Here is a 23,568-nt window from a genome sequence, read left to right on the forward strand (position 1 = left end):
CAGTTAATGGACAACAATCGATCTCAGAATAACATATCATAAATGTTTTCATATTCCTAAATTCAAATAATGAAATCAAAAGTCTCAAAATACATTAAATATTGGCATTTTATAGTCATCTACACATTCTTGCTTCCAGATGGAATTCTTGCTAGTGTATTGGATTGTCTTAATCAAATAGACTTTTGTTGTATTTGCTTGGTCGATACCAGATTGTATAAGTCAAAGAATACCAGATTCTACAATTCCATTTATGTCAGCACAGGGAAACGTGCCATTATAAAATATCATCTAATACTTATACTCTATTTTACACGAAATTTGCAATTCTAAATCAAACCACTTTTACATCACTGCGCTATAACAAAAATATCCATTTAATTAGAAAGATTGAATTTAATCTTCTAAGGCAACTATATCCGTGGATTGAAGTTTCCATCGAAGATTGACTTTGTCAATACCAGAATCGCTGTAATGTATTCAGAACAACAATTCCAATCAAGTGGTACTCTGTCACCTTAATAGCATTTCATCATTGGTGGAATTTAATACAATTCCCTAGATGAAGAAAATAATAATATATGCCGATTCTGGGCAAGATTCGAGCTTGCATGAAATTCGATATTTGCTTGGCTTAACGTAATTAGGAATCGATTTCCTTGATTCTAAAAGATTAGATAAATTTCTTTGAATTGACACCAAATAGTTTCTAAGACAACATTTCAGTCTTGCATTCATAGGACATATGCAGGCATGCCCACTTGATGTTGTCAAGCAGAATTTGGGTGTAGGAAGGTGCAGAATAAAAACTGGATGATGCAGCACTACAAGCACAACAACTCAGAAAATTGGTATGCGATTTATCGAGATACTGGTTATTCAATCATGTGATGTTGAATAAAAGCTTTTATTTTTACCAATAGTTTTAATAAGACTTATGTTGTTCCTTGTAATAAAATTTCTACAATTACTCACTTCAAATAGAACGAACTGTATTACACTAGTTTTTGTCCTCGGATAAGGCACATTCATGCCTTTAGATAATTTTATATATATTTCTGTACAATATCTTCGAATAAGGTTCGTGATTAAACAAGTATGGTATTTGTTTATAGGTTATTTGGAACGATGATGCTTCTAACTGGTATCATTTTGGCTGCAAAACACGGATATTCTCCATGTTTTGTAGATGTTGTAGTGTAAGTGGAAATAATGTGCTACAATATGTAACTTAGTCTCCTATATCTGCAAGTTTTGAATATATAATGACAATATCTGAAAATAACGATGTTACAACGAGCAGAAGAGAGGGGGGGGTATATTGCACAACTTATGCTACCAAGTATATTGCGACATTTCCGTAATCATTTCTTTTTCTTACGGTTTGGGGCTGAGGCTCAGATTTTGAACAGAAAAAAAAGAACGGCCAACTTAAAATCGGCAACTTCGCAATTACGATAAACGCAAGTTATCTAGTCGTCTATCTATACAATCATACATAATACATCATCATGGGACTCAAGAAAATGTTTCAAAAGAAAGAGCCAACTGAGGCTGAGTTGAGGGAAGATTTAAACCGGGCTGGGATATCCACTAAATCCACTAATGGACGTCAAGAGAAGTTCGGCGCATTTAAGAACTATGCTCAAGAGCGGGCCCTGATGAAGCCAGGTTTTGCTCCTGTTAACAACCCATATGCTAATATATGTCAGCCAGGTGGTCCTGGTCCAGCAAACCCCTATGCCAACAATGTAGGCACTGATGGTGCTCTGCTGAGTCCATATTCTCAACAACAGCAACAACAGAGTCCATATTCTCAGCAAAGTGCCTATTCCCAGCCACAACAATCAAATCCTTACGGAGCGCAACGTTTGGCAAACCAACAACAAGGAGCTTATGGTGGTAGTTCCCGAGAAGATCCATACTCTCGCCGTTCGAGCAGAACAAGACCAGACGATACCGAGTCGCTTGACTTGAACGCTATCCCCACTCATCCAATGCACGCCAGTCGTAAACCAGTAAGGAAGTATCTCCCGGAAGACGATGATTTAAACCTCGAAGAAGAAGAAGATCTTAATTTGGATATTGAACCGGAACAAGAACAAGTTAATTCTGAAGATGAGGAAATTGAAGCCATTAGACAGGATATCCGATTCACCAAGCAAGAAAGTGTTCAACTGACCAGAAATACTCTTCGTATGGCACAGGAAGCAGATGCATCTGGTACCAATACCCTTGGGATGTTGGGATCACAATCAGAAAGATTGTATAATGCTGAACAAAACTTATTATTGGCAGATACACAAACCAAGATTGCTGATGAAAAAGTTAAACAATTGCACCGATTAAATAGATCAATTTTTATTCCTGCTTCAGGTAATCCCTTCAACAAGAAGGCAAGATTAAGACAGCAGGAGGAGAAAATCAAAGCACAAAAGGCTCAAGAAAAGTATCTTCGTGAATCCCATCGTCTGGAAATGTATGCCAGTGAACAAAGAATTAAACAAGGGATCACCACTAATGCCACTAGTTCCGACGTGTATGCCAAATACCAAGGTGAAAAGGATTTACAGGCAGCTCAAAGATATCAATTTGAAAATGATTCTGAAGATGACGAAATGGAAAAGGAAATTGCTGGCAATTTGGATCAAATTGGTCAGTATACCAAGAAATTGAATCTGATGGCTAAAACCATGGGTAAAGAAGTTGAAAGTCAAAATGTTAGATTAAGAAAGATTGAAGAGGATGCCGATAGATTGGATATTAATGTTCATATGAATAATACTAGATTAAGTAATATTAGATAGGCTCATATTAATTAATTTACGTTGATTAGTTACAATGACAGTATAGAGTCAGTAATAGTGTATCAAGTCGTTAACTGACACACGTGTACATCCTTGAAAGGCTATAATAAAAGTACAGATCTAGCCAACTGATATGTGTGGTCTAATCTGATCGTCTACTTTACTCGTAATCAAATACGAATTGTACCGTGCGGCGCAAAAAAAATACTTCCCCCCTTAGATTATGCGGGTAGAGATTCAAGAGGCTTATGTACGTTAATGCCGGAAGATTGTGCCATCTCGTTTAGCTTACGATAGCTATTGTTGCCGACAGGAAAGTATAAATTCAATTTAGCCAATTATGGTTAAGTCTATTTCTATTTCGCTTAGCGTTTCCATATAGTTACTTATTATATATAGGAAATCCAGATTAGATCTCTTATCAACGGAGTAAATCGGGAGAGGCGTTGCCATCGCGATCACGTGGATAGGTCCCAACGTTTTTCTCTTTGTGTGTCTGTGCGCGATGATTAGTTCCTCGTATAGAAATATTACACGATTTTTTTTTTTTCCCAGGCCAACAAAAAAAATTTTTTGTTGCTTGATCCTTTAGGAAATTTCTTTTTTCCCTGATTGTGCATATTTCAAATTCCGAGGTGAGTGAAACAGATTGATCCTTTTTTTTCTTAACTAGTTGCTCATTGAAATCAAGCGATAAAAAAGCCACAAATGCGAGTGATCAAAAAAAGTCGATCGTTTCCTCCAATTATGGTGCTATGTCAGAGTATGAGAGTAAAATAATTTTTACCATAAACGGAAATCTATCAAAAGTAGAAGTTTATTGTCTGACATTTTTTTTTGGAATTTAGTTTTTCAAACTCCACATACGTCAATTCTATACAGGAGAAACGTTGCAAATTGCCAGTTGCACTAAATATTGTCTTGGAGACACAAGAATATAATTTCTTGTCCCCGCAAGGTTTTTTTGTTAGCCAATCATCTCATCTCATCCCTTAGAACAGGGTGTAGAACCAGATTTGGGTGTGATTGTTAAAAATAATTGCTGATATTTCACATGGGTGTGGAACGAGTACACTTCCTTATCCCTTAAAAAAGAATCGGTTTGTCTAATTCCGGTGTGCTTTGTATAAAATTTCTTTTTGAAAAATATAAAAAAAAAATTCGTAAAAATCGAAAATAAAAAAAAAGTCGTTGTTTTTTCAGCCAACAAATTTTCATATAAATTTGATTAGTTTTGGGCATTAATTTTTGTTTTACCACACATCCCCTTTTTCCTCTGTAAGGAGATTTATACATTCTTTCACCCACAGTCAATATGTCTGCTACCACTGCCTCATCTTCCACTACCAGTGGATTTGCTTCTTCTTCTTCTTCTGCTACCATTGAAAAGAAAGGTAACATTGCAACATTACAAAACACCGTTACTTCAAACATAACTGCCATTGATACCTATGGTAACACATTCAAAGCACCAGATTATACAATTAAGGACATCTTGTCTGTTATTCCAGCCCATTGCTATGAACGTAGGTTATTGACTTCATTCTACTATGTTTTCAGAGATATCTTCTGCATGGTTGCTTTGGGATTTGCTGCCAACAACTATATCCACCTCATTCCTAATGTCTATGCCAGATTTGCTGCTTGGGCTACCTACGTTTGGTTCCAAGGTTTGTTTGGAACTGGTATCTGGGTCTTGGCTCACGAATGTGGTCACCAAGCCTTTTCTGATTACGGTTGGGTTAATGATTTGACTGGTTGGGTTTTACATTCATATTTATTAGTGCCATACTTTTCCTGGAAGTTCAGTCATGGTAAGCATCACAAGGCTACTGGCCACATCACCAGAGATATGGTTTTCGTTCCAAAGACTAAGGAACAATTCTTAGAAGCCAGAGGTGTTACTGATTTAGATGACATTGTTGGTGATTCTCCAATTTACACTTTGGCCCAATTGATTTTCCAACAAACTGTCGGTTGGATTGGATACTTATTCTCCAATGTTTCTGGTCAAAAGTACGCCGGTTACAGTAAATTCGCTGTCAGTCATTTCAATCCAAGTTCTCCAATTTTCGACAAGAAGGATTATTGGTTTGTTATCATGTCTGATATTGGTATTTTGATTCAAGCTACTGTCTTATACATGTGGTACAAGAATTATGGTACTTTCAACTTTGTTGTCAACTACTTTTTGCCATACGTCTTGGTTAACCACTGGTTAGTTTTTATTACCTACTTACAACACTCTGACCCAAGAATGCCACATTACGAAGCCTCCCAATGGAATTTTGCTCGTGGTGCTGCTGCCACTATGGACAGACAATTTGGCTGGGTTGGTCCACACATTTTCCACGATATCATTGAAACTCACGTTTTGCACCATTACGTTTCTAGAATTCCATTTTACAATGCTCGTGAAGCCAGTGAAGCTATTAAGAAGGTCATGGGTGAACACTATCAATTCAGTGATGAAAATATGTGGGTCTCTTTGTGGAAATCCGGTAGATGGTGTCAATTCGTTGTTGGTGATAACGGGGTATTGATGTATAGAAATACCAATGGTTTCGGAGTTGATCCAAGGAAAAAGACTCATTAAGTATTTACCCGTATATATAAAAATAGAAATATAAATATATAAATTATAAATCTTCTAGATCATCATGAACGTTTTTGTATGTTGTTTGTAAGTTATATAATCTTGGCCGAAAAACTTGATGAGGAACCCTTCTTCAAATTCAATCCGAAGCTTGAAGAACTTCCAAAGAATGTATCCCCCAATGAATAATACGGCTATGTTGTTCAAGTACAATTGCAATCCAACAAACCACCAGAAAAACCCAAAATAACTTGGATGTCGTATATACTTGTAAACACCGTGAGTCACCAAGACATGATTGTGAACTTTGTGATTCCGTTGAATGTAGTGGTTGAATGACTCTTGAGCGGTATACATACTAACACTTCGAATGATTTGTCCGCCAATTGCCAAACATAATCCAATGGCACTGGAGAAACTAGAAATATTCCAATAGTTTACATGTATGAAATGTTCTGCAATCAGAAGTACGGTGATTCCATGCATTTCCTTATCTTCAAGTATAAATGAGTCGTCATCTACTTGAGTAATGTTGAATAATACCGTATTGATGAATTCGAATATGTGAAACATTGTTAGGAAAAGAAAGTAAATGTTGAGTCTATAATATTTATAAGTATACTGCTGATACAATATGAGAATATTGAATGCTATGGACATGCCTAGCAAGAGTGACTTGGACATCACTTTAATAAGATCTACTTGGTCTGGATCATACTGAGCATATCTTTCAATTGGGTCTTCTTGTTCTGGAGTAGTAGTCATGTAGCCTGTTGATGTTAGTAGTGGGAAATGTCGGACATTTTTTTCACCTTTGGAATAAAAGTGCACTCTACAAATATGTTTTGTTACATTGATATATCATTTTCTATAGAATACTCTTACAAACTCTTATTCATAAATCTTCTCTTGGTGAATGCTAACCAATGCTTACTAGGCACATCTTCTTCACCTTGGTAAACTCTGGTCAACAACCTTTCACTTAATTCTTGTCTAAATTGTTGTAAATATGCTCTTAACAAGTCAGCTTCATTCTTCCCACTTGGAGGCAAATATAAGTTATTCAATGGGAACCCAATATCACCAGGCAATTTAAAATCATCCAAGGCTAAGTTCATCAATACCCGTTGTGCATCCTTAACAGATGTAGTCTTATTTAACTTGTTCAAACAATCAGAAATAAATAAAATTCCATAAATCAATAATCTATCGGCACCTCCTTTGATTTCAAAGTTACGGAAGAAGGAATTAGCCCTGAATAAGTCAAGGGTTTCTTCAATTATGTCATATTCTTGGTCAGGTGGGAAAGTTGGACCTCGGAACTTGGTATGGAAGGGAAGCAATACTAAATTACCAATGACTCTATTATTAGCTTGTTGTTCTTCGGCTAAAAAGGTGGAATGATATGCTGGCATAATTGACGTAATTGATTGAATGGAATCTGGACTGATGTATTATGTGCTTGGATGATATAAAAGGGGGGGCTATAGTGTTGAACTTTTTGGTGATTGGTAACTTTCGTCGTGGTACACTACCTTCGGCAGTTCAGTTGTTTTCTGGTGCTACCAGCTGATCAGCCGACATTTTTACTTGGATCCAAACTAACATAAACTTTAACTGCAAAGGTTATTAACATTTGTACCAATTTAAGAAGTAAACTTTAATAAAACAGGTTGAACGGAATTTAGTTTAAGTGTTGATAGGATAGGTTCTTGCTTTGGAACGCTGACAATTTATGTTGCCCTTTGTGTGCTCAGAGTGAGTCAATATTTACTTATTATATGTTTTCATCGACATTCGGCAATGATAGCTGTAGCATAGAGAGTTGTAATTATCCGTGTGTTACAATTTATGTTGATGCAACAACCTATAGTTTTTGGTAGGGGGAAGTGTCGTTGTCGATGGCCATGTTTCCGGTGTCTAAATTTTTTTTTAGATAGTTTCGTGTTTTTTCGGAAGAATAATTACCAAAATTATCTAATTTGTAAACTAAATATATGGGGTACATTGCATAAGATATTATGATAAGCTATTTGTAGCATATAAACAGATGTAGTTAACTGTTACAATCACAAAATTTAGTCAGATCACCTAGGCAGTCTAACTATAATTCATACATAACAAACAGGTTTGAAACCACACACGAACATGATGAAACATATTTGATAATCCCCCCCTCTCTCTTTCCCTTTCCTCACTCCTCTCCAACTAACTCAATTTATAACCTTATTCACTTTAACATTATATCATCTAGGTCACCTCCACTTGTTCACTTCCATGACTGCAAAACGTCACGAGATTTTTCCATTGTAGTTGTTGCTACTTTGAAATATTTTTTGTTTTTTCGCAATTTTAATTTAAACACAAATTCCCTAATTGGGGCGAATCGTAAACAAATTTCATTTACGACTAAGGGAGACGGACCTGGACAAACCTTCTTCTCATCACCCACACAACCATTTAATCTTGACCAATTCGTAACTGCTAACACACCGAGTCATTTTTTTAAAAAAAAACTCAAAGAGGAGAAAACAGAAGTTTTATCTTGCTATTTTATTACACATACCTTGACTTGGCGGTTAGGACTTTTTTTTTTGATAGAACCAACCACCATCAAGATGTCCATTCTAGTTCAACAATCACCAACCTCAAAGGACAATCTATTTGAAAATAATTCTTATAATGACATGAAGAAGAAACTACAGAAGTCTCCTGAAGATACCGTCAACCCAGCGCCTTCTTCCCCTTCAAAGAGGGTATTTCTTCATCAAATGAGTCCCAATGTGGCTAAATCAACCTACCTTCATCAGACAGCGACCAAGGACATCCAGACTAAGCCTGCCGTTAAGCCAAGCAAATTTCAACGACCACAGTTCCCCAGTACGTTGAAGCCGCCTATGAATATCCGGTCCAAGACGTTAATGAACTTCACCAGTACTTCTTCGACATCGGCATCTCCCTTCGAGTTAAGAAGGTCAAACAGTTTAATATCCTCCGAATCGACATCGTCGTCTTCTTCCACTGACAGATTCATTCCATCTAGGCATAATTCCACCACGGGGAAATTAGAAACTACTATAAATACACCTTCTCCTAATGCATCTCCCAAGACTCATATCAAAGCACAAACATCCAAGATTTACCAACACCATGTTGCCGAAGCATGCGGTCTTGATGTTAATTCCAAAATATTGTTGTATAAACCATTACCACCTGAACGTAAAAAGCCTGCCAACTTATTCTCCACAAACACAAACAAGTTAAAATTAACCAATGGGTTACCACCGTCAATTGCGTCGGCAAGAGCTAAGAAAATACCTACATGCCCAGATCGTGTCCTTGATGCCCCAGGGTTAGTCGACGATTTCTACTTGAATTTACTCAGTTGGTCTCAGAATAATTTATTAGCCATTGGATTGGATAATTCGGTATATGTCTGGAATGCCAGCACGGGAAGTGTAGGACTCCTTTGCGAATTACCAGTAATGGTAACATCAGTACGTTGGTCAAATGATGGGTCGTACATCAGTATTGGTAAGGACGACGGGATAATTGAGATTTGGGACATTGAAACCAATACAAAATTAAGAAATTTAAATTGTAATAATCATGCCACAAGAATCGCGGCCCAATGTTGGAATCAACATATCTTAACTAGTGGTGATCGATTAGGTAACTTGTACCATTCCGATGTAAGAATCTCCCAACAATATGTCAATATGATGTCATCACATTCTGCCGAGATCTGTGGGATCGAATATAGAAACGACGGTGGACAATTTGCCAGTGGTGGTAACGATAATTTAGTATGTATCTGGGACGTGAGAAACACCACCCCATTATTTAACAAGTCCAATCATAAGGCCGCAGTTAAGGCACTTTCATGGTGTCCTTATCAGCCTTCACTTTTAGCCACTGGAGGTGGATCCAGTGACAAGACAATAAACTTCTGGAATACAACCACAGGATCTCGAGTTAATACCATTGAAACCGGATCACAAATATCAAGTCTAAACTGGGGTTATTCTAATGGTACTGGGTTAGAAATCGTCGCTACCCATGGATTCCCCACCAACTCAATCTCATTATTTAATTATCCTACATTACAAAAGACTGGAGAGATCAACAGTGCTCACGACTCAAGAATCTTGAATGGGTGTATAAGTCCCGATCATTGCACTTTGGCTACTGTTGCAGGTGATGAAAATTTGAAATTTTGGTCCTTGTTTGATTTAGTCAAAAATAAACGTGAGTTTGGTGACGTGACTGATGTTGATGGAGAGGATAAGTCGGAAGTTGAAACTAAACGTATTAAAAAGATGATGAGTTTAAGATAGATTATTTTGACTTTATAGTAATATAAGACGATAAAATTTTAGCAGACAGTATATTCGATGTTAAAATTTTAGTAGCCATGCATCAATAAACAAATTCCAACATTTTCTTTTTTGATGTTAAAAACACAGCCAAACAGGAAAGAAAAATGATGGACTGATTACATTCTTGACATGTGTCTTACCCCTCCGACTTCCGCAAGATATCATACTCAACATTACATATTTCAGGGACAGCATTTGAAGTTCGTAGATATCGAGATTCCACTTATTGTGATTGGTGTGAGCATGTTAATTTGAAAAAGTCTGATCTTTATGGTAACAGGATAATGCACTTAGATTGTTGCGTTCGAGCACTTGATGTTGCTGAAATGGATTTACAGCATATCCAATTACAACATGATCTCAAGAGGGAAAATATCACATTAAAACAAATGTTCCAAGACGTAGGTAGAAATATTCTACATATTTCACAACTCAAATAGACATTATTCTTCTAATATTCTCTAATTTAAGAAATGTATTAGTATCAGTAACGGGGTACTTGTATATATTGCTGCAAAAAACTCCCCTCCCCAAGCCTGGAAGTGTTCAAGTCATTTACCTTCAACAAACTCCTTATTTCTGTAGATATAAAGTTTTACCCACACCATTAAGTATATTAATGTATATTTAGAAACAGATAATTAGACAATGCTAACATCTTTGTGAAGTATTGATCATATCCTCTTGCAACACACAGCCCACGATCTCACAGGCTGAGTCAATCACGTGACCAAATTTTGATCACATATAAACCAAAGCAAATTCCCTCCCCCTTGTCCGACAGCGCAGTCAGCTTCAACAACCAGTTTCCACACCACCATGAGACGCCCAACCAATACATTAATACTTACAAAGTTACCTCATTCATTACTAGTTGATCCCCAAGAACTTCTTGATCAATTACATGGGTATTTAATCGAAGTGATTGTCCTCAGTAGATTCCAGAGAATATTACTCATATGTGAATCAGCCACAATCTCACAATATATCCGAGAGATATTACCAAAGTCATTTCCAGATATCACTATATCATACAGCATTTGTGATAATGCGTTCAAACTAAATAATCACGACAGAACAGTTATAGATACACAGTTTGATGATATGGTGGAAAAGCAGTATTTGGAGTTGCCGAGTGAGAAGGCATCACGGAGATTTCTTATATCTCCACCGTTGTCACCGCCCTCTGGCTGGGATCATTGGGATAAAGTGGAAGAAGGGCCAAACCAACAAACGGTATATTCTTTTGAAGAGTTGTCACATTTATTATGGCAGAGATTAGGTGATCAAGAAGAAGTGGTTACTAAAGTTCAAGGCGTGGACAGGGTTAACGTTAAGAAAGAACCGGAGTTACTATTTAAAGATATTGAACATATCGGTGTACCTGCTATTATATTGGATAGTATAGATGGGGATATAAGTGATGAAACACTTATTCCAAAGACTTCATTACCTCCACCACTAAATATATAGATCAGTATTGTGTAGACAATATGCAGGAAAATGATTTAGTTTTTTTTTTGTCTGTTAAATTTTCAGTAGGTTTATTTTGAGATGAGATTGATGCGATAGATCTTCTTTGTAAATATCAATAGACATGGCCAAGACAAGATCTAAATCAAAGGTATCGCCAGCTGCCAAAGTGACCAAGGTTACCAGGGCCAAGAAACAACAAGAACCAGTACCAGAACCAGTACCAACCACATTGATCTCCAGTGAAATTACTGCCAAAGCCATCGCTGCTTTAGTTAAATGGACTGAAAAGGAAACCAAGCCAAAGAAGGATTCCCTTTTTGAAGAAGATCCAGCCAAGCTTTACATCACTGTCAACACCAAGAAATACATTTCCGCCAAACCTCAATTTAAACCAAAGGTGATCTCTTTACCTCATTCCATCAACTCTGATGTTAAGACTTGTTTGATTATACGTGATGAATTAGTTAAGACCACTGACCAATTAGAATCCCTTGAGAATGCCGATGTCCACATTGATCAAATCTTGCCTGCCACCACATTAAAGAATGATTACAAGAATTTTGAAAAACGTAGAGATTTATTTGCTCAATATGATTTATTCATATTTGATGATGCATTAATGAACTTGATGCCAACTTTCTTGGGAAAAATCTTCTATAAATCAACCAAGATCCCAGTTCCAATCAGAGTAACTGCTACTAAGAACTTGAAGGAGTTGTCCTTGGTCACTTTGAAGAACCAAGTTGAAAAAGTATTGTCAAGCACTTGGTACTTACCACCTATGGGTAACACTGTTTCTATCAGGATCGGTAACTTGACTGATGATAGCGAAAAGTTAGTTTCTAATGCCAACAAAGTGGTTGAAGCATTTGAAGTTAAAGATCTCAAGAATATCATGATCAAGACTGACGTATCACCATCCCTTCCATTGTACTATACCGACAAGTTGTATGATGAAGAAGAAGATGTAGCCAAGGAAGAAAAGAAGGAAGAACAACCAGAAGACGAAGAAGCTATCAAGTTCACCTCTTTCGAAAAGGGATTATTGGAATTGGGTGATGTTGAGACCGTTACCAAGATCATTGGTAAGAAGTTAAACAAGGAATCCACTAAAGATAAAGCAGCCAAATCCAAGGGTAAAATCACAAAGAAGAAAAAGTAAATAAAATTTGTATAGAAAAGTGAGCAACTGCATTTTTTTACATAGAAAAATTATAAACTACGCGAACAACTTCAAAAGTAGCAACCACTTTTTGTATATTCACTCATGTGGATATTACACCATAAGGATGACCCGCTAGGAGGTGTGTATTTACAGTACTACCCAATTAATCTCTTGCTCATACTAACAAATATTCTTAGAAACGCGCATATTAAAACCAAACAGTACATACTTAATAGGACGTGACAAAGATGTTGATATACAATTCACAAGTGGGAAGGCATCAAGACACCAACTTAAACTAGTAGTTGGAAAACGTGCATCCACCGTTACACCTCTTTCAATTGTCGTTCTCAGTCGTGCTAAACTGAAAATCCAGGACAATTGGTATAGGCTCAATAAAGGTGACCCTGAGCAGACTCTCGATTTGACTAACGAGAAGGAAATTGTTATTGAATGTGCCGATGACGGGAATGGAAGTGATTCACCAATTAATATACAGTGGAATGATTTTGATGTATTTTGTGAGGATCGTCAATTAAAAGACAAAATAGGTGATGCTGTCAATATTGTTGAAACTGTTGACGAAGCCAGTTATTACGTGGGCAGTACTGTATCCGATACATTCAAAAAAGCCGTGATTAGAGGAATATCCATATTGAATCAAGAGTGGATACATGCAATTCTTGAAAATAATATCAAGTTTCTTGATGTCAATAGCTTTATCATTCCTGAGTATGCGCCTAGTCCCGATAGAAAACATATGCTTGATGATATCAAAATCTTTTCGAATGAGGATATACCGTGGTTGGATAACATAATCATTGCAGATGCCGACCTTACAAATCAAATCAGGAAAGATGTAAGCACTGAACAACAATTTATCTTGATAGGAACTACTTCACCTGGTTTAGAAACAGAAACAATTGAAAAGTTATGGCAAGCAATCTTATCATGCTCATTAGATACCCTCAAGTTAAACAAATTATCTCAATTGAAACGACCTATATCTGCATCATCATCATCATCATCATCATCTATCAGAAAGCGGAGAAAGTACGAAAAAGTAGATAAATTGCATTTTTTTTCCTTAGCTGAATCTGTGCCAACATCTCAAGTTGCAACATCTCAAGAACAGGAGATTACACCTGCACTTCTCGTGGAAGAGATTAAACCAATTGCATTAAAAGTGGAAGAGATACCTCTGGTTGAAGAACATAAAGATTCACAAGTCAAAGAAACTACAAATGAACTTCCGGAATCAAAAGAACTCGCCAGTTCCATCAATGAAATGGACTCTATTCCAAAAGAAGAATCAACTACACCTACAAAAACACTTAAGAGAAAACCATCAATTGAAATAAAACCAGAACATCCTCATAAAATCGGAAAGTTCATGCCCAAAATATCATTTGTAGACGCTATAAAACAAACAAAGCAGCAGTTGACCGATTCAATAAATCAGGAATTTGGTATATCACAAGATCATGACCTTGAAGCAGACTTGAACTTGTCTAATTTGGCAATTGTGGAAGTTGTCAGTATACCAAAAAGAACCATTCCCAAACCAGCAGCACCTACAGCTGATAACCCTAGAAACCAGAAAAAATTTAAAAAGAACATTCCATTGAAATCTAAATTTCTCCGATCTTATGTTCCCATGAACACAATTGTAATTGATAACAATATCTCCTTCAGTAAACCAGTTACTATAGGTTCTGATTTCAATGGATTAATGAATGACGTCAAGGGTTTTGCACCCGAGGAAGAGCAATTGTTTGTGCCGGACGAAGATTATGAATCTAGTATAACTCAGCCACAAACAAATAGCTATGTGGAACAAGAGGAGTCTGATGACGATGACGATCAACCCAAATTTGGGTTCAGCTAGGAAGTCTTCCGCAAAATCCCATTTTTCTAAAATATGTAATATGGGTTTGTAAATAGTAATGTCTTGATAATGGATTATCAAAAATGTCAAAATCACCAACAATACATTCAGGATTATTTCCAAATATACAATCAACAACTTGTTGTGGTGTAGGATGGGTGTCTGATGAGGAACAATTGACGTAAATCAAGTTGTTGAACTGGGTATAAGATTCGGTAATACTGGTTGATGGAACCACGGTTACAATATCTTTCTTATGTACCACGCGTAAGTACTTTCTGGAATTATCTTGTGCAGGATATGCACTACCCATTACTTGATCCACCCAGTCAACAAATGGCTCATTCCCTAATAACGGCTGGCCCATAGTAATAACCTGTAAGTTCTTACATCCCAAATCAAGATAATGTAATCCTAGAAGTAATGCAACACTGCCTCCTAGAGAATGACCCAAAATTATCAACTCATAATCGTCATCATCTATCTCTTCGGCTATATACTGATGTATAATAGACAATGTTCTCGAGTAATAATCATGGAACCCCTTGTGAACTCGACATTTATGGCCGCAAAATGGCAATTCTTTACCCAAGTTAGAATAACCAATCATATCAATTTTTAAATCAGTATATGTGTCAACTAGATTCTTCGTTCCTCGTAAACTAACAATAATCTTCTTCTTCTTATTGTTGTCTTCTTCCTCCCCTCCACCAAATAGGTTTCGTTGGGTAACTGCAATATAACCAGCAACTGAATCTTCAAAATACCACTGATATACCAACGTCATATTAGGGAATCGACTATCACATTTCAAATTACATTTGAATGGCAGCTCAATACCTCCTTGTGGTGTTATACAATAGGAAATGTCTAGTAGATGAGCATATGTAAATAAGTTCGAGTATACATCCAGGTCGATATGTGAGGGTGTCTGTGAACCAATATATATCGGGTCAATTAGTAGTGCTGTAATAGAATATATTAAGGTTAGTATAACCCAATTCATTATAGTGTACTCCTAAAGAGTGTGGAGAAGTAACGACGTGGTTATTCCTGGTTGATATGTGGTGGGGAAGAATAGTGGAGTAGCAAAGTCATTCGAATTTTTGTTTTTGTCACAAAAATAAAAAATACATTCTTGTTTGGGTCGCAAATTTAGATGACTATAAAATATTTGCAACTTAACGTGATATTAAATGTATTACTAATAAGGCTATGCCAATACCCAATATACTTGAAATTAAGACTAGAATAATTTCACCTTTCAATAAGTTCTTAACAAGTATAATTATTGACAGTACACTAGATATAGGCGACAATAATATGCTGCTAAAGTTAACAATTATCCTCGATATAATAATGATTATTAACAAAGTAACAATCAAGTAGAAATGATTGACTAATATTGAAAATAATCCTGTTATAAAATAAGTTAATTTATTCTTAATGTTAGTTATAACATCAAGCATGTTTGCCAAATGACCCAATTTCAAGCTGATAGAATTTATGATATCATCAGTTGATTTGAGCCTTGTTTCCAAGTTGTATATTGATTCATTTAAGATTAATTCAAAAGAGTCAACCAAATCCTTGGCTCTTATTGTAAAACTCTGGCTAAATTCAAATAGCATGGTTTGAGTCTGATGATTGATAATTGAAGTCTGGGTTAGGATCTCTTGGTTTAGATTTAACAATTCAAATTCAATATGTTTCATAATCGCATCTATGCCCTGACTTGTGCTCTTGGCCGAATTAATGAGTGATCCCTGTTGCTTTATTATGTGTTTATTGTTCAGAATTATACTTTGCTGTTGTTTACTTTGTTTCTCGGTCAAATCATAAATATCCAGCATCTGATTTATGAAATATTCTAAATGCTTGTTAACATGATTGATATTTGTATTAATACCATCATATGTATATTCCAACACAACCAATGTGTTATTCATATTATGTTTCAACTCTTTTTGAAACTTGTTCCACTCTTTCTGAACTTTACTACTCTCTTGTTTATACTGTTTCTGTATTTGATTAAAAATATGATCAATAACATCAAACATTTCTTTGAATTTAATTTTGATCAGTTTTTGTATTTCCTTACTATAATCCTGAGACTTGACCATTTCATCATACAAATCATGGTAAATTCTAGTAATATTCTCATAAATACTCAATATTTGATCTTTCTCAAACGGCAAACTAATTTGATGACATATATTCTTTATATCCTGATAATACCCACTATAAGTTGTCCAATACCGAGCCCGCCTTTCCAAACTCAAAATACATTGTTCAATATCAAGATTATCGCCACGACATTGACTAGGGTATATCACTCCCGAGTCCTCAAATTGACATATGGATAATTGTAAAGCAATACTTTTCTGTTGTGCATTAGTGATTGATTCGATTCCTTGATTTATACACTGAGGAATTAATTCTTTTAATGCTTGTTGGGCACAATCTGATCTCCATGAAATCAAAGATACAAAATTATCCGCAAGTTTGTCCATTGGGATTACCATTTCTTCACAGTTTGCAATTAAAAGAAGTAAAAATATCAATATATTCATTTCAATAGTTAACAACTAAAAGCAAGTAAGCTTGTCTGGATTGGAATAGTTGAAATCAAAAGAGATTGCCAAAGGTTAATATATGAAACATATTTGAAGTATGTGGTAGCGCTTGCAACATCATACCCATTTTCTAGAAAAGTAATACTTCGCTTAAGCGTTTGGTGAAGGGACATTTTTGTATGTTCCTGCTTGGTACAATTTTGCCATGACAAGTTATGAAAAGACGTTGTTTTGTGAATTTAAAGACTGGTATAATTGAGATTGTCGAGATAGAACCGAGAAACTTTTATGGTTCGATGTTAACAGATTACATCTTTTTAGAAAAAAAAACAAGTCTGAATTGGTACTAAATGCAGCATTACAACAGGTTCAGTACAATATATCATTCTCAATAATTATATTAATATTAAAATAAAATTATTCTACACTGACTATGATACTTTATTAATAGATCTTGTAGTACCTTAATTGTAAAAGCTTGAGCCAAACCTTTAAAGAAAATAAATAAATAAAAAAATTTTTTTTTAACTTTTTCAAAATTAACTAACAGTGATTAATAGATCCAACAATGCTAAGAACAAGGTTGTTACAAACAACCAAACGAACATATTCTAAATTCCTGTTTACATCTAATGAGCCACAACGTCACGTATTCGAACAGGAGAAGTTAACTCCAGAACAGAACCGAGCAGCCATACCCACCAAACCCACTTTTGACTCCATACCTAGACGCCATTTAGAGATTATAAACCCGGAAGATGTGTCTGATTTAGTCACTGAGTTGACCCAAGATGATGTCTTAGTCACAGTATTGTCGAAACAAAAGTATTTGTATGGTGATAAGAATCATATCGTGTATGACAAGCAAGGCGCAAGGAGTGTGCAATTACCATTTGCAAATGTTGGGTTAAGTTGGGTTAATCTCTTTAACAAACAAGTAGGAAAGCTTGATGAGTTGAAGGATGAGCAGACTATTTATAGCAGTTTACCTAAGAGCATTGTGAAAAAGTTGGATAATGTGGATACTTCCGATATAAAAAAAGTGTTTGAAATAACCAATGCAAAGGAAAACTCGCAAATGAAAGTTGGTGGGAAATTGACGCCGATGGAATTGCTTAATTGTATAACTATTGAAAGATTGACATTGTATTTACTCGATAAGCCTATAAACTTATCTGACTTGATAACTTATGTTGACGAAACCTCAAACTATTGCACCACAAAGGAATTGACTATAATATTGAGCAAAATGTTTGATGCGCTTGCAAACTCAGATAAAACAGCCGAGCTGAACTTTGTCAAATTTATAATAAAGTGCATTGATACTCAATTTGAATCAATCAAACCACTTGCTTCTTCTCAATTAGATCAATTGGTACACATATTAGCTAAAGCAGGACATATCCCTCAAGCATTAACCATATTGCGCCAACTAGTGGAATCCAAGAAATGCCCATCAGAGCAGACATTAAATGAAATCCTTGCACATTTTAAAGATTCAAATCAAACAGACATTATTCAACAATTGGGGTTTTTGAAACTGGTGTTTTTCGCTACCAAATTGACTGGTAATAAATTTGAACTTTTATTGAGATCAGTTCAAGATATCCATGACTTGAACAAATTGTTGGTGTTGGCACAGTCATATCCTGATATAATTGAACAATACCAAACTAATTTGTTATCTACGTTGTTAGCTGTGAACAAACAATACCCTGACCATGAACGAAGATTACAATTGACTCAATTTATCAGAAACCTTAAAAACAAGGGAGTCAAACTTAACGGAAAGTTTATTGAAGTTTCCAAACACGAGTACGTCAATCTTGGGGATAACATCAACGGCAATAACTTATAGAGTGTATATTATCTTGTATGTAGACTATCTAGAGAATATTCTTCACTAGTATGACTCTGTCGTATATCATGATTATTCCTGGTGTAAAACCCGTCAGTAACTACATAAAACCCATCGTCACTTGCATTATCATTATAGAATCTGTCAATCACATTCTTTCTCATCATTCTCATATCATCATTGGCGTGATATGTTTGTTCATCATTCTCGAAAAACCGTCGAGACACAATGGTTCTTTTAATAAAACATAACATTGTTGTGATTAAAACCATCAGAACTATCGGTATCAATTGCAACCAACCTAAATAACTTAGGTTAGGTGTGAATAGCAAGAGATCAACGAGAAACCCTAGCAAGTTTGTTAAAAACGAAAATAAAGTGGAGATTAACATCAAGTTAATGCCCGCATTTGACCGTCTGGCTTGATTCTTCCTCTTGCGATATACTTGTAACATAATTAATCCAGATATAATAATTATTAACATAGACGTAAAGGAAAATGCCATTACGTGAACAACCAACAATTTGGAAATAGTATAGGTGACACTAGAAGGAAGCACCACTCCCGCACTAGTACTCTCACCCACATCCCCAGTCAAGGAATAAAATGTGCTATTAACAGAAGGATATCCTATTCTAGGATTTGAACAGATATTATTTTGACATATTCCAAATACCCCATAAGTAAAGTTTTGGTACTTGGATAAATAAATATTGGTAGTGGTCGGGGTTATGGGCACTGAGATAACCGGTAGTAGTTGGATGATCCAACATATTAGTGATAGACACAAGAGTATCAATAGGGGTTTAAGCATATTCCGGTCACCTCATCTATGGGATCTGCTACTAGCTATCTTGTCATAAAAGTCTGTAGTGTTTCATACTTTGCTATTTGATGTACCATTTCTTAGGCGAAGTTTCTTTTTTGGGAAATCGCGTTGCACGTGACTTGCATAATTCTAGCGCTACCAGATACAATATCGCACGTGATGTTACATAATCGGGCCGTAAATTTTTTGCTTTAGTGTTGATTAGCCATCACCAATGATCTTCAATCGTTGGAAGTATCTTCTTGTTCTTGTTTTGATTTCATTAGCTTATTTCCGATTGCCCATCTTCACAATTCGCAAGATGGCCACTTCAACTCATCCATATGCTAAAGAATTAGAAATCGCCACGTTGGCCGTGAAACGAGCCTCGATTCTTACCAAGAAATTAAGCGATTCCATCGTTACATTGCAACAATCAGGCACGCTTACCAAGGATGACAAATCACCAGTTACAGTTGGCGATTTTGCATCACAGGCCATTGTTAACCATGCCATCAAATTGAACTTCCCCAACGATGAAATTGTCGGTGAAGAAGACTCTCAAGATTTGCAGGATTCTCCATTAACAAGTCAAATTCTTGACTTGATCAATCAAGTGCAGCAAGAAACCTCCGAATATGATGACAAGATTGGTAAATTATCCAATTTGAAGGAAATCACAACCAGTATTGATTTCGGTGATTCTCAAGGTGGATCCACTGGTAGATTCTGGGCCTTGGATCCTATCGATGGTACCAAGGGGTTCCTTAGAGGTGACCAATTCGCAGTATGTCTTGCTCTTATTGAAAACGGAAAAGTTGTGTTGGGTGTTATTGGATGTCCTAACTTGCCTCAAATCATCCATTCCAATGATAAACATGAAGGAATTGTCGGCGGGTTATACTCAGCTGTGAAGGGTGTTGGATCTTACTATAGTGCCTTATTCACCAAGGGATTCACACCTTTGGATCAGCAACAAAAAATCTCAATGAAATCAACTTCCAACCCAAGTGAATTGAAAGTAGTAGAAGGTGTTGAAAAGGGACACTCGTCCCACTCCACACAAGCACAAATTAAACAAATTTTGGGCATAACTACCCCAGCCATTAACTTAGATTCTCAAGTCAAGTATTGTGTCTTAGCCTCGGGTCAATCGGACATCTATTTAAGATTGCCTGTAAGTGACACTTACCGGGAAAAGATTTGGGATCATGCCGCTGGTAACATTTTAATTTACGAAAGTGGTGGACAAGTAGGTGATATTGAAGGCAATCCTTTGAATTTTGGAACTGGAAGAACCCTTCAATCCAAGGGTGTTATTGCGGGAAACAAGCAAGTGTTTGATTCTGTAATCAAGGCTGTACAACAAGTATTGTAAATGTCTATAGATTCTATAAATTATTCATTAATGTTAATTTTACTGATGATATTGGGTGCAATTTCTTGTAACCATGCTAATTCTATAATTGAACAGTTTCTGGCATAACTCTTCATGGTATAAACGTATTCAATATACATTATGGCATCAATGTTGGCCTTACCGAATAAGGTAGATGATGGATGAATGCTGATTAATTGGCCGGTATTGAATGTTCTAAATGATCTATCGGGCATTCCTACGGCCGTGTTGGTTATGTATCCCTTCAAGAACGATTTCAATATGTTAGGAATATTGATTCCTTCAGTTACACCATCCTCTTCGTCTTCCTTCTCAAATTGTGCTTTCAACTTGCTCAATTCCATATCCTTTTGGTCATTGGTCAAACTGTCGTCCTGTTTGATAGTGGTATACATATACTCTTTCAACTGATTCTTGACTCTAATCACATTCTTAAACCCCTTGTAACTAAACATCATTTCATGACACCACTCCTTGGCCTCGCCAGGACTTAATTTTTGGAAATTGTTAAAAAATTCATACATAGAAATCAAATCACCATATTGAATACCCAAGGGACAGTAATTCCTTCTTTTGAAATTAATCTCATCTCTCGCTTCCTCCGTGACATTCAAAACCAAATTATCTACACTTAGACAAGAGACAATGTCGATGACTTCGGAAACCACACCTAGTTCTACAGCAGTTAACAAAACCACTGATAATTGTGGTGTCAATGGCAAAATGCTCATTTTGTACCCTAAGCTAGTAACCTTCCCCTGGTCATTCAAAGCACCGAGAGTATACAATGAATTCAATGCATTCAAGATCGAGTCTTGCCCCGGGTATTCCAACCATGTCCAGTTCAACAAGTCATCAATGCCCAATTTCTTCAATGTAAGCACTGGTAAAATGATGTCGTTTCTTTTAATTTCTGATTCCTGCTGTTGTGGAAGAGTGGAGAACACTGGTTCAGAATAGAGTCTAAAGACTTTACCAGCGGATTCTCTCCCGGCTCTACCAGCTCTTTGCTTGGCTGATGCTTGCGAAATGGGGGTAGTTAACAATGTGGAAAGACCAAGATTGTGTTTCCATACCTTGACTTTACGCAATCCGGAATCGATAACATATTTGACACCAGATACAGTAATGGAAGTTTCTGCTATATTGGTGGCAAGAATGACTTTTCTTTGATGTTTAGGTAAGGATTCAAAGATTTTTGATTGTTGGTTGGGTGAAAGGGCGGCATATAATGGTAATGGTACAATCAAAGGTGCCTGTTTAGGTAATTGTGGTGCAATATCTTGTAATACTTTTACACAATTGTCAATTTCTTCTTGACCGGCTAAGAAACAAAGAATATCTCCTCCTTCAGGCTCACTAAGATTTACTTGAATGATTGTTCTAATCATGGTGTCGACAATATCGGAAGAATCGTCATCCAAGTAGTATTGACTAACAGGGTACATTTTACCTTCAATAAACAAAACAGGGGCATTATTGAAGAATTTACTAAATAACTCAGCATTCAAGGTAGCCGACATAATCACCACTTTCAAGTCTGGTCTTTCGCCGCTCAACAACAACAGTTTAAGAAACCCCATAATCAAATCAGTCAAAATAGTTCTTTCATGGGCTTCATCTAGAATAATGATTGAATATTTGGTCAACTTATTATCCAACATGATTTCACGTAGCAACATACCGTCAGTAAGATACTTTAACTTTGTCTTGTTCAGAGTCATATTAGTGAAACGAACTTGATAACCTACATCTTGGCCCAATTTACATCCGTGCTCTTCACTGACTCTTGCTGCTAAAGATGCAGCAGCAACTCTTCTTGGTTGAGTAACCCCAATCATCTTCATACTTTCGTTCATTAAGAATTGCGGTATTTGGGTGGATTTACCGGAACCAGTTTCACCAATAACAATAGTGACTTGGTTTGAATTAATACAGGATAAGATCTTGTCATGGTGTTTGTAAATTGGTAATTGTTTTCGAATCTGCAAGAGTTCATTGGCACGTTCAGTTAGTTGTTTTGTAGTGTTGAATGTGAACTTGTTGGAAAAGTCGTCTTCATCGTCTTCTTCTTCTTTTTCGGTGAATTTGACCACTTTTGGTTTATGCTTTTGCTTATGTTTGTGCTCGTGTTTGTGTTCGTGTTGGTGTTCATGTTTATGCTCGTGTTCGACTTCTTCAAGGTGCTTATGCTTGTGTTTGTGAGTGTCAGTTTTCTTGTGAGTGTGTGAGTTATTAAGTTCCTGTATGTGTCCACTTTCTGGTTGTTCCCTCTCTATAGGAGATTCCGAAACAACCACGTCTGTTTCCTCTTCTTCGAACTTTAACTTTTTATTAACTCTTTTCTTGTCTTGTGCTAGATCGTTTTGCTGTGGTTGTGGCGGTTGGACCTGTGGTTCTTCCTGATGAGTTTTCTTTGATCTCTTTCTTTTCCTCTTCTTGAGTCCAGCTGAGTCTGAACTATTGTTCACAGTTCCACTCAACACATCTTTGGTCATGGTATACTGTTTGATCTATTGCAACAATAAGAGATGAGGTGGGTTATAAAAATTTCAGCCAAATCAGCAGCAACCGAAAAAAAAGAAGAAGCCAAACAAGGGGAAGGAAGATTTTGA

General features: G+C 36.3%; 13 protein-coding genes across 13 annotated transcripts; 7 read left to right on the forward strand and 6 right to left on the reverse strand. All coding sequences in view use genetic code 12, as the record gives it.

Moving 5' to 3' along the window:
• Nucleotides 1-1,482: 1,482 nt before the first annotated feature.
• Nucleotides 1,483-3,222, forward strand: SEC9 (Sec9p; the record flags this gene model as incomplete). The annotated part of the gene is made up of 1 exon (XM_007377210.1): nt 1,483-3,222. One exon carries the CDS (start codon nt 1,512-1,514, stop codon nt 2,805-2,807), a length of 1,296 nt encoding a protein of 431 aa, XP_007377272.1.
• Nucleotides 3,223-4,062: 840 nt separating this feature from the next.
• On the forward strand, nt 4,063-5,682 carry FAD2 (Fad2p; the record flags this gene model as incomplete). The annotated part of the gene is made up of 1 exon (XM_007377211.1): nt 4,063-5,682. One exon carries the CDS (start codon nt 4,123-4,125, stop codon nt 5,401-5,403), a length of 1,281 nt encoding a protein of 426 aa, XP_007377273.1.
• Nucleotides 5,458-6,168, reverse strand: SPAPADRAFT_143525 (protein-S-isoprenylcysteine carboxyl O-methyltransferase; the record flags this gene model as incomplete). Its single annotated transcript, XM_007377212.1, has 1 exon — nt 5,458-6,168. One exon carries the CDS (start codon nt 6,166-6,168, stop codon nt 5,458-5,460), a length of 711 nt encoding a protein of 236 aa, XP_007377274.1.
• Nucleotides 6,169-6,253: 85 nt separating this feature from the next.
• Nucleotides 6,254-6,854, reverse strand: ARC18 (Arc18p; the record flags this gene model as incomplete). The annotated part of the gene is made up of 1 exon (XM_007377213.1): nt 6,254-6,854. The coding sequence occupies one exon, from the start codon at nt 6,816-6,818 to the stop codon at nt 6,285-6,287; it is 534 nt and encodes a 177-aa protein (XP_007377275.1).
• Nucleotides 6,855-7,920: 1,066 nt separating this feature from the next.
• On the forward strand, nt 7,921-10,363 carry CDC20 (ubiquitin-protein transferase activating protein; the record flags this gene model as incomplete). Its single annotated transcript, XM_007377214.1, has 1 exon — nt 7,921-10,363. A coding segment is annotated over one exon (838 nt), but the record flags the coding sequence as incomplete, so codon positions are not given.
• Nucleotides 10,364-10,566: 203 nt separating this feature from the next.
• Nucleotides 10,567-11,301, forward strand: RCN1 (Rcn1p; the record flags this gene model as incomplete). Its single annotated transcript, XM_007377215.1, has 1 exon — nt 10,567-11,301. One exon carries the CDS (start codon nt 10,602-10,604, stop codon nt 11,253-11,255), a length of 654 nt encoding a protein of 217 aa, XP_007377277.1.
• Nucleotides 11,302-11,352: 51 nt separating this feature from the next.
• On the forward strand, nt 11,353-12,489 carry CIC1 (Cic1p; the record flags this gene model as incomplete). The annotated part of the gene is made up of 1 exon (XM_007377216.1): nt 11,353-12,489. One exon carries the CDS (start codon nt 11,380-11,382, stop codon nt 12,418-12,420), a length of 1,041 nt encoding a protein of 346 aa, XP_007377278.1.
• Nucleotides 12,490-13,084: 595 nt separating this feature from the next.
• SPAPADRAFT_63159 (uncharacterized protein) lies at nt 13,085-15,027 on the reverse strand (the record flags this gene model as incomplete). Its single annotated transcript, XM_007377217.1, has 1 exon — nt 13,085-15,027. One exon carries the CDS (start codon nt 14,919-14,921, stop codon nt 14,304-14,306), a length of 618 nt encoding a protein of 205 aa, XP_007377279.1.
• A 1,434-nt stretch (nt 15,028-16,461) lies between these two features.
• On the reverse strand, nt 16,462-16,884 carry KAR5 (Kar5p; the record flags this gene model as incomplete). Its single annotated transcript, XM_007377218.1, has 1 exon — nt 16,462-16,884. A coding segment is annotated over one exon (423 nt), but the record flags the coding sequence as incomplete, so codon positions are not given.
• Nucleotides 16,885-17,428: 544 nt separating this feature from the next.
• SPAPADRAFT_63160 (uncharacterized protein) lies at nt 17,429-19,621 on the forward strand (the record flags this gene model as incomplete). The annotated part of the gene is made up of 1 exon (XM_007377219.1): nt 17,429-19,621. The coding sequence occupies one exon, from the start codon at nt 17,456-17,458 to the stop codon at nt 18,743-18,745; it is 1,290 nt and encodes a 429-aa protein (XP_007377281.1).
• On the reverse strand, nt 18,754-19,560 carry RIM9 (Rim9p; the record flags this gene model as incomplete). The annotated part of the gene is made up of 1 exon (XM_007377220.1): nt 18,754-19,560. One exon carries the CDS (start codon nt 19,558-19,560, stop codon nt 18,754-18,756), a length of 807 nt encoding a protein of 268 aa, XP_007377282.1.
• A 161-nt stretch (nt 19,622-19,782) lies between the features above and the next one.
• On the reverse strand, nt 19,783-23,486 carry SPAPADRAFT_157168 (RNA helicase; the record flags this gene model as incomplete). The annotated part of the gene is made up of 1 exon (XM_007377221.1): nt 19,783-23,486. One exon carries the CDS (start codon nt 23,449-23,451, stop codon nt 20,953-20,955), a length of 2,499 nt encoding a protein of 832 aa, XP_007377283.1.
• SPAPADRAFT_57124 (3'5'-bisphosphate nucleotidase) lies at nt 19,877-20,932 on the forward strand (the record flags this gene model as incomplete). Its single annotated transcript, XM_007377222.1, has 1 exon — nt 19,877-20,932. The coding sequence occupies one exon, from the start codon at nt 19,877-19,879 to the stop codon at nt 20,930-20,932; it is 1,056 nt and encodes a 351-aa protein (XP_007377284.1).
• Nucleotides 23,487-23,568: the final 82 nt, after the last annotated feature.

This window comes from Spathaspora passalidarum, assembly GCF_000223485.1.
Source record: "Spathaspora passalidarum NRRL Y-27907 unplaced genomic scaffold SPAPAscaffold_7, whole genome shotgun sequence".
Lineage (NCBI taxonomy): Eukaryota > Fungi > Ascomycota > Pichiomycetes > Serinales > Debaryomycetaceae > Spathaspora > Spathaspora passalidarum.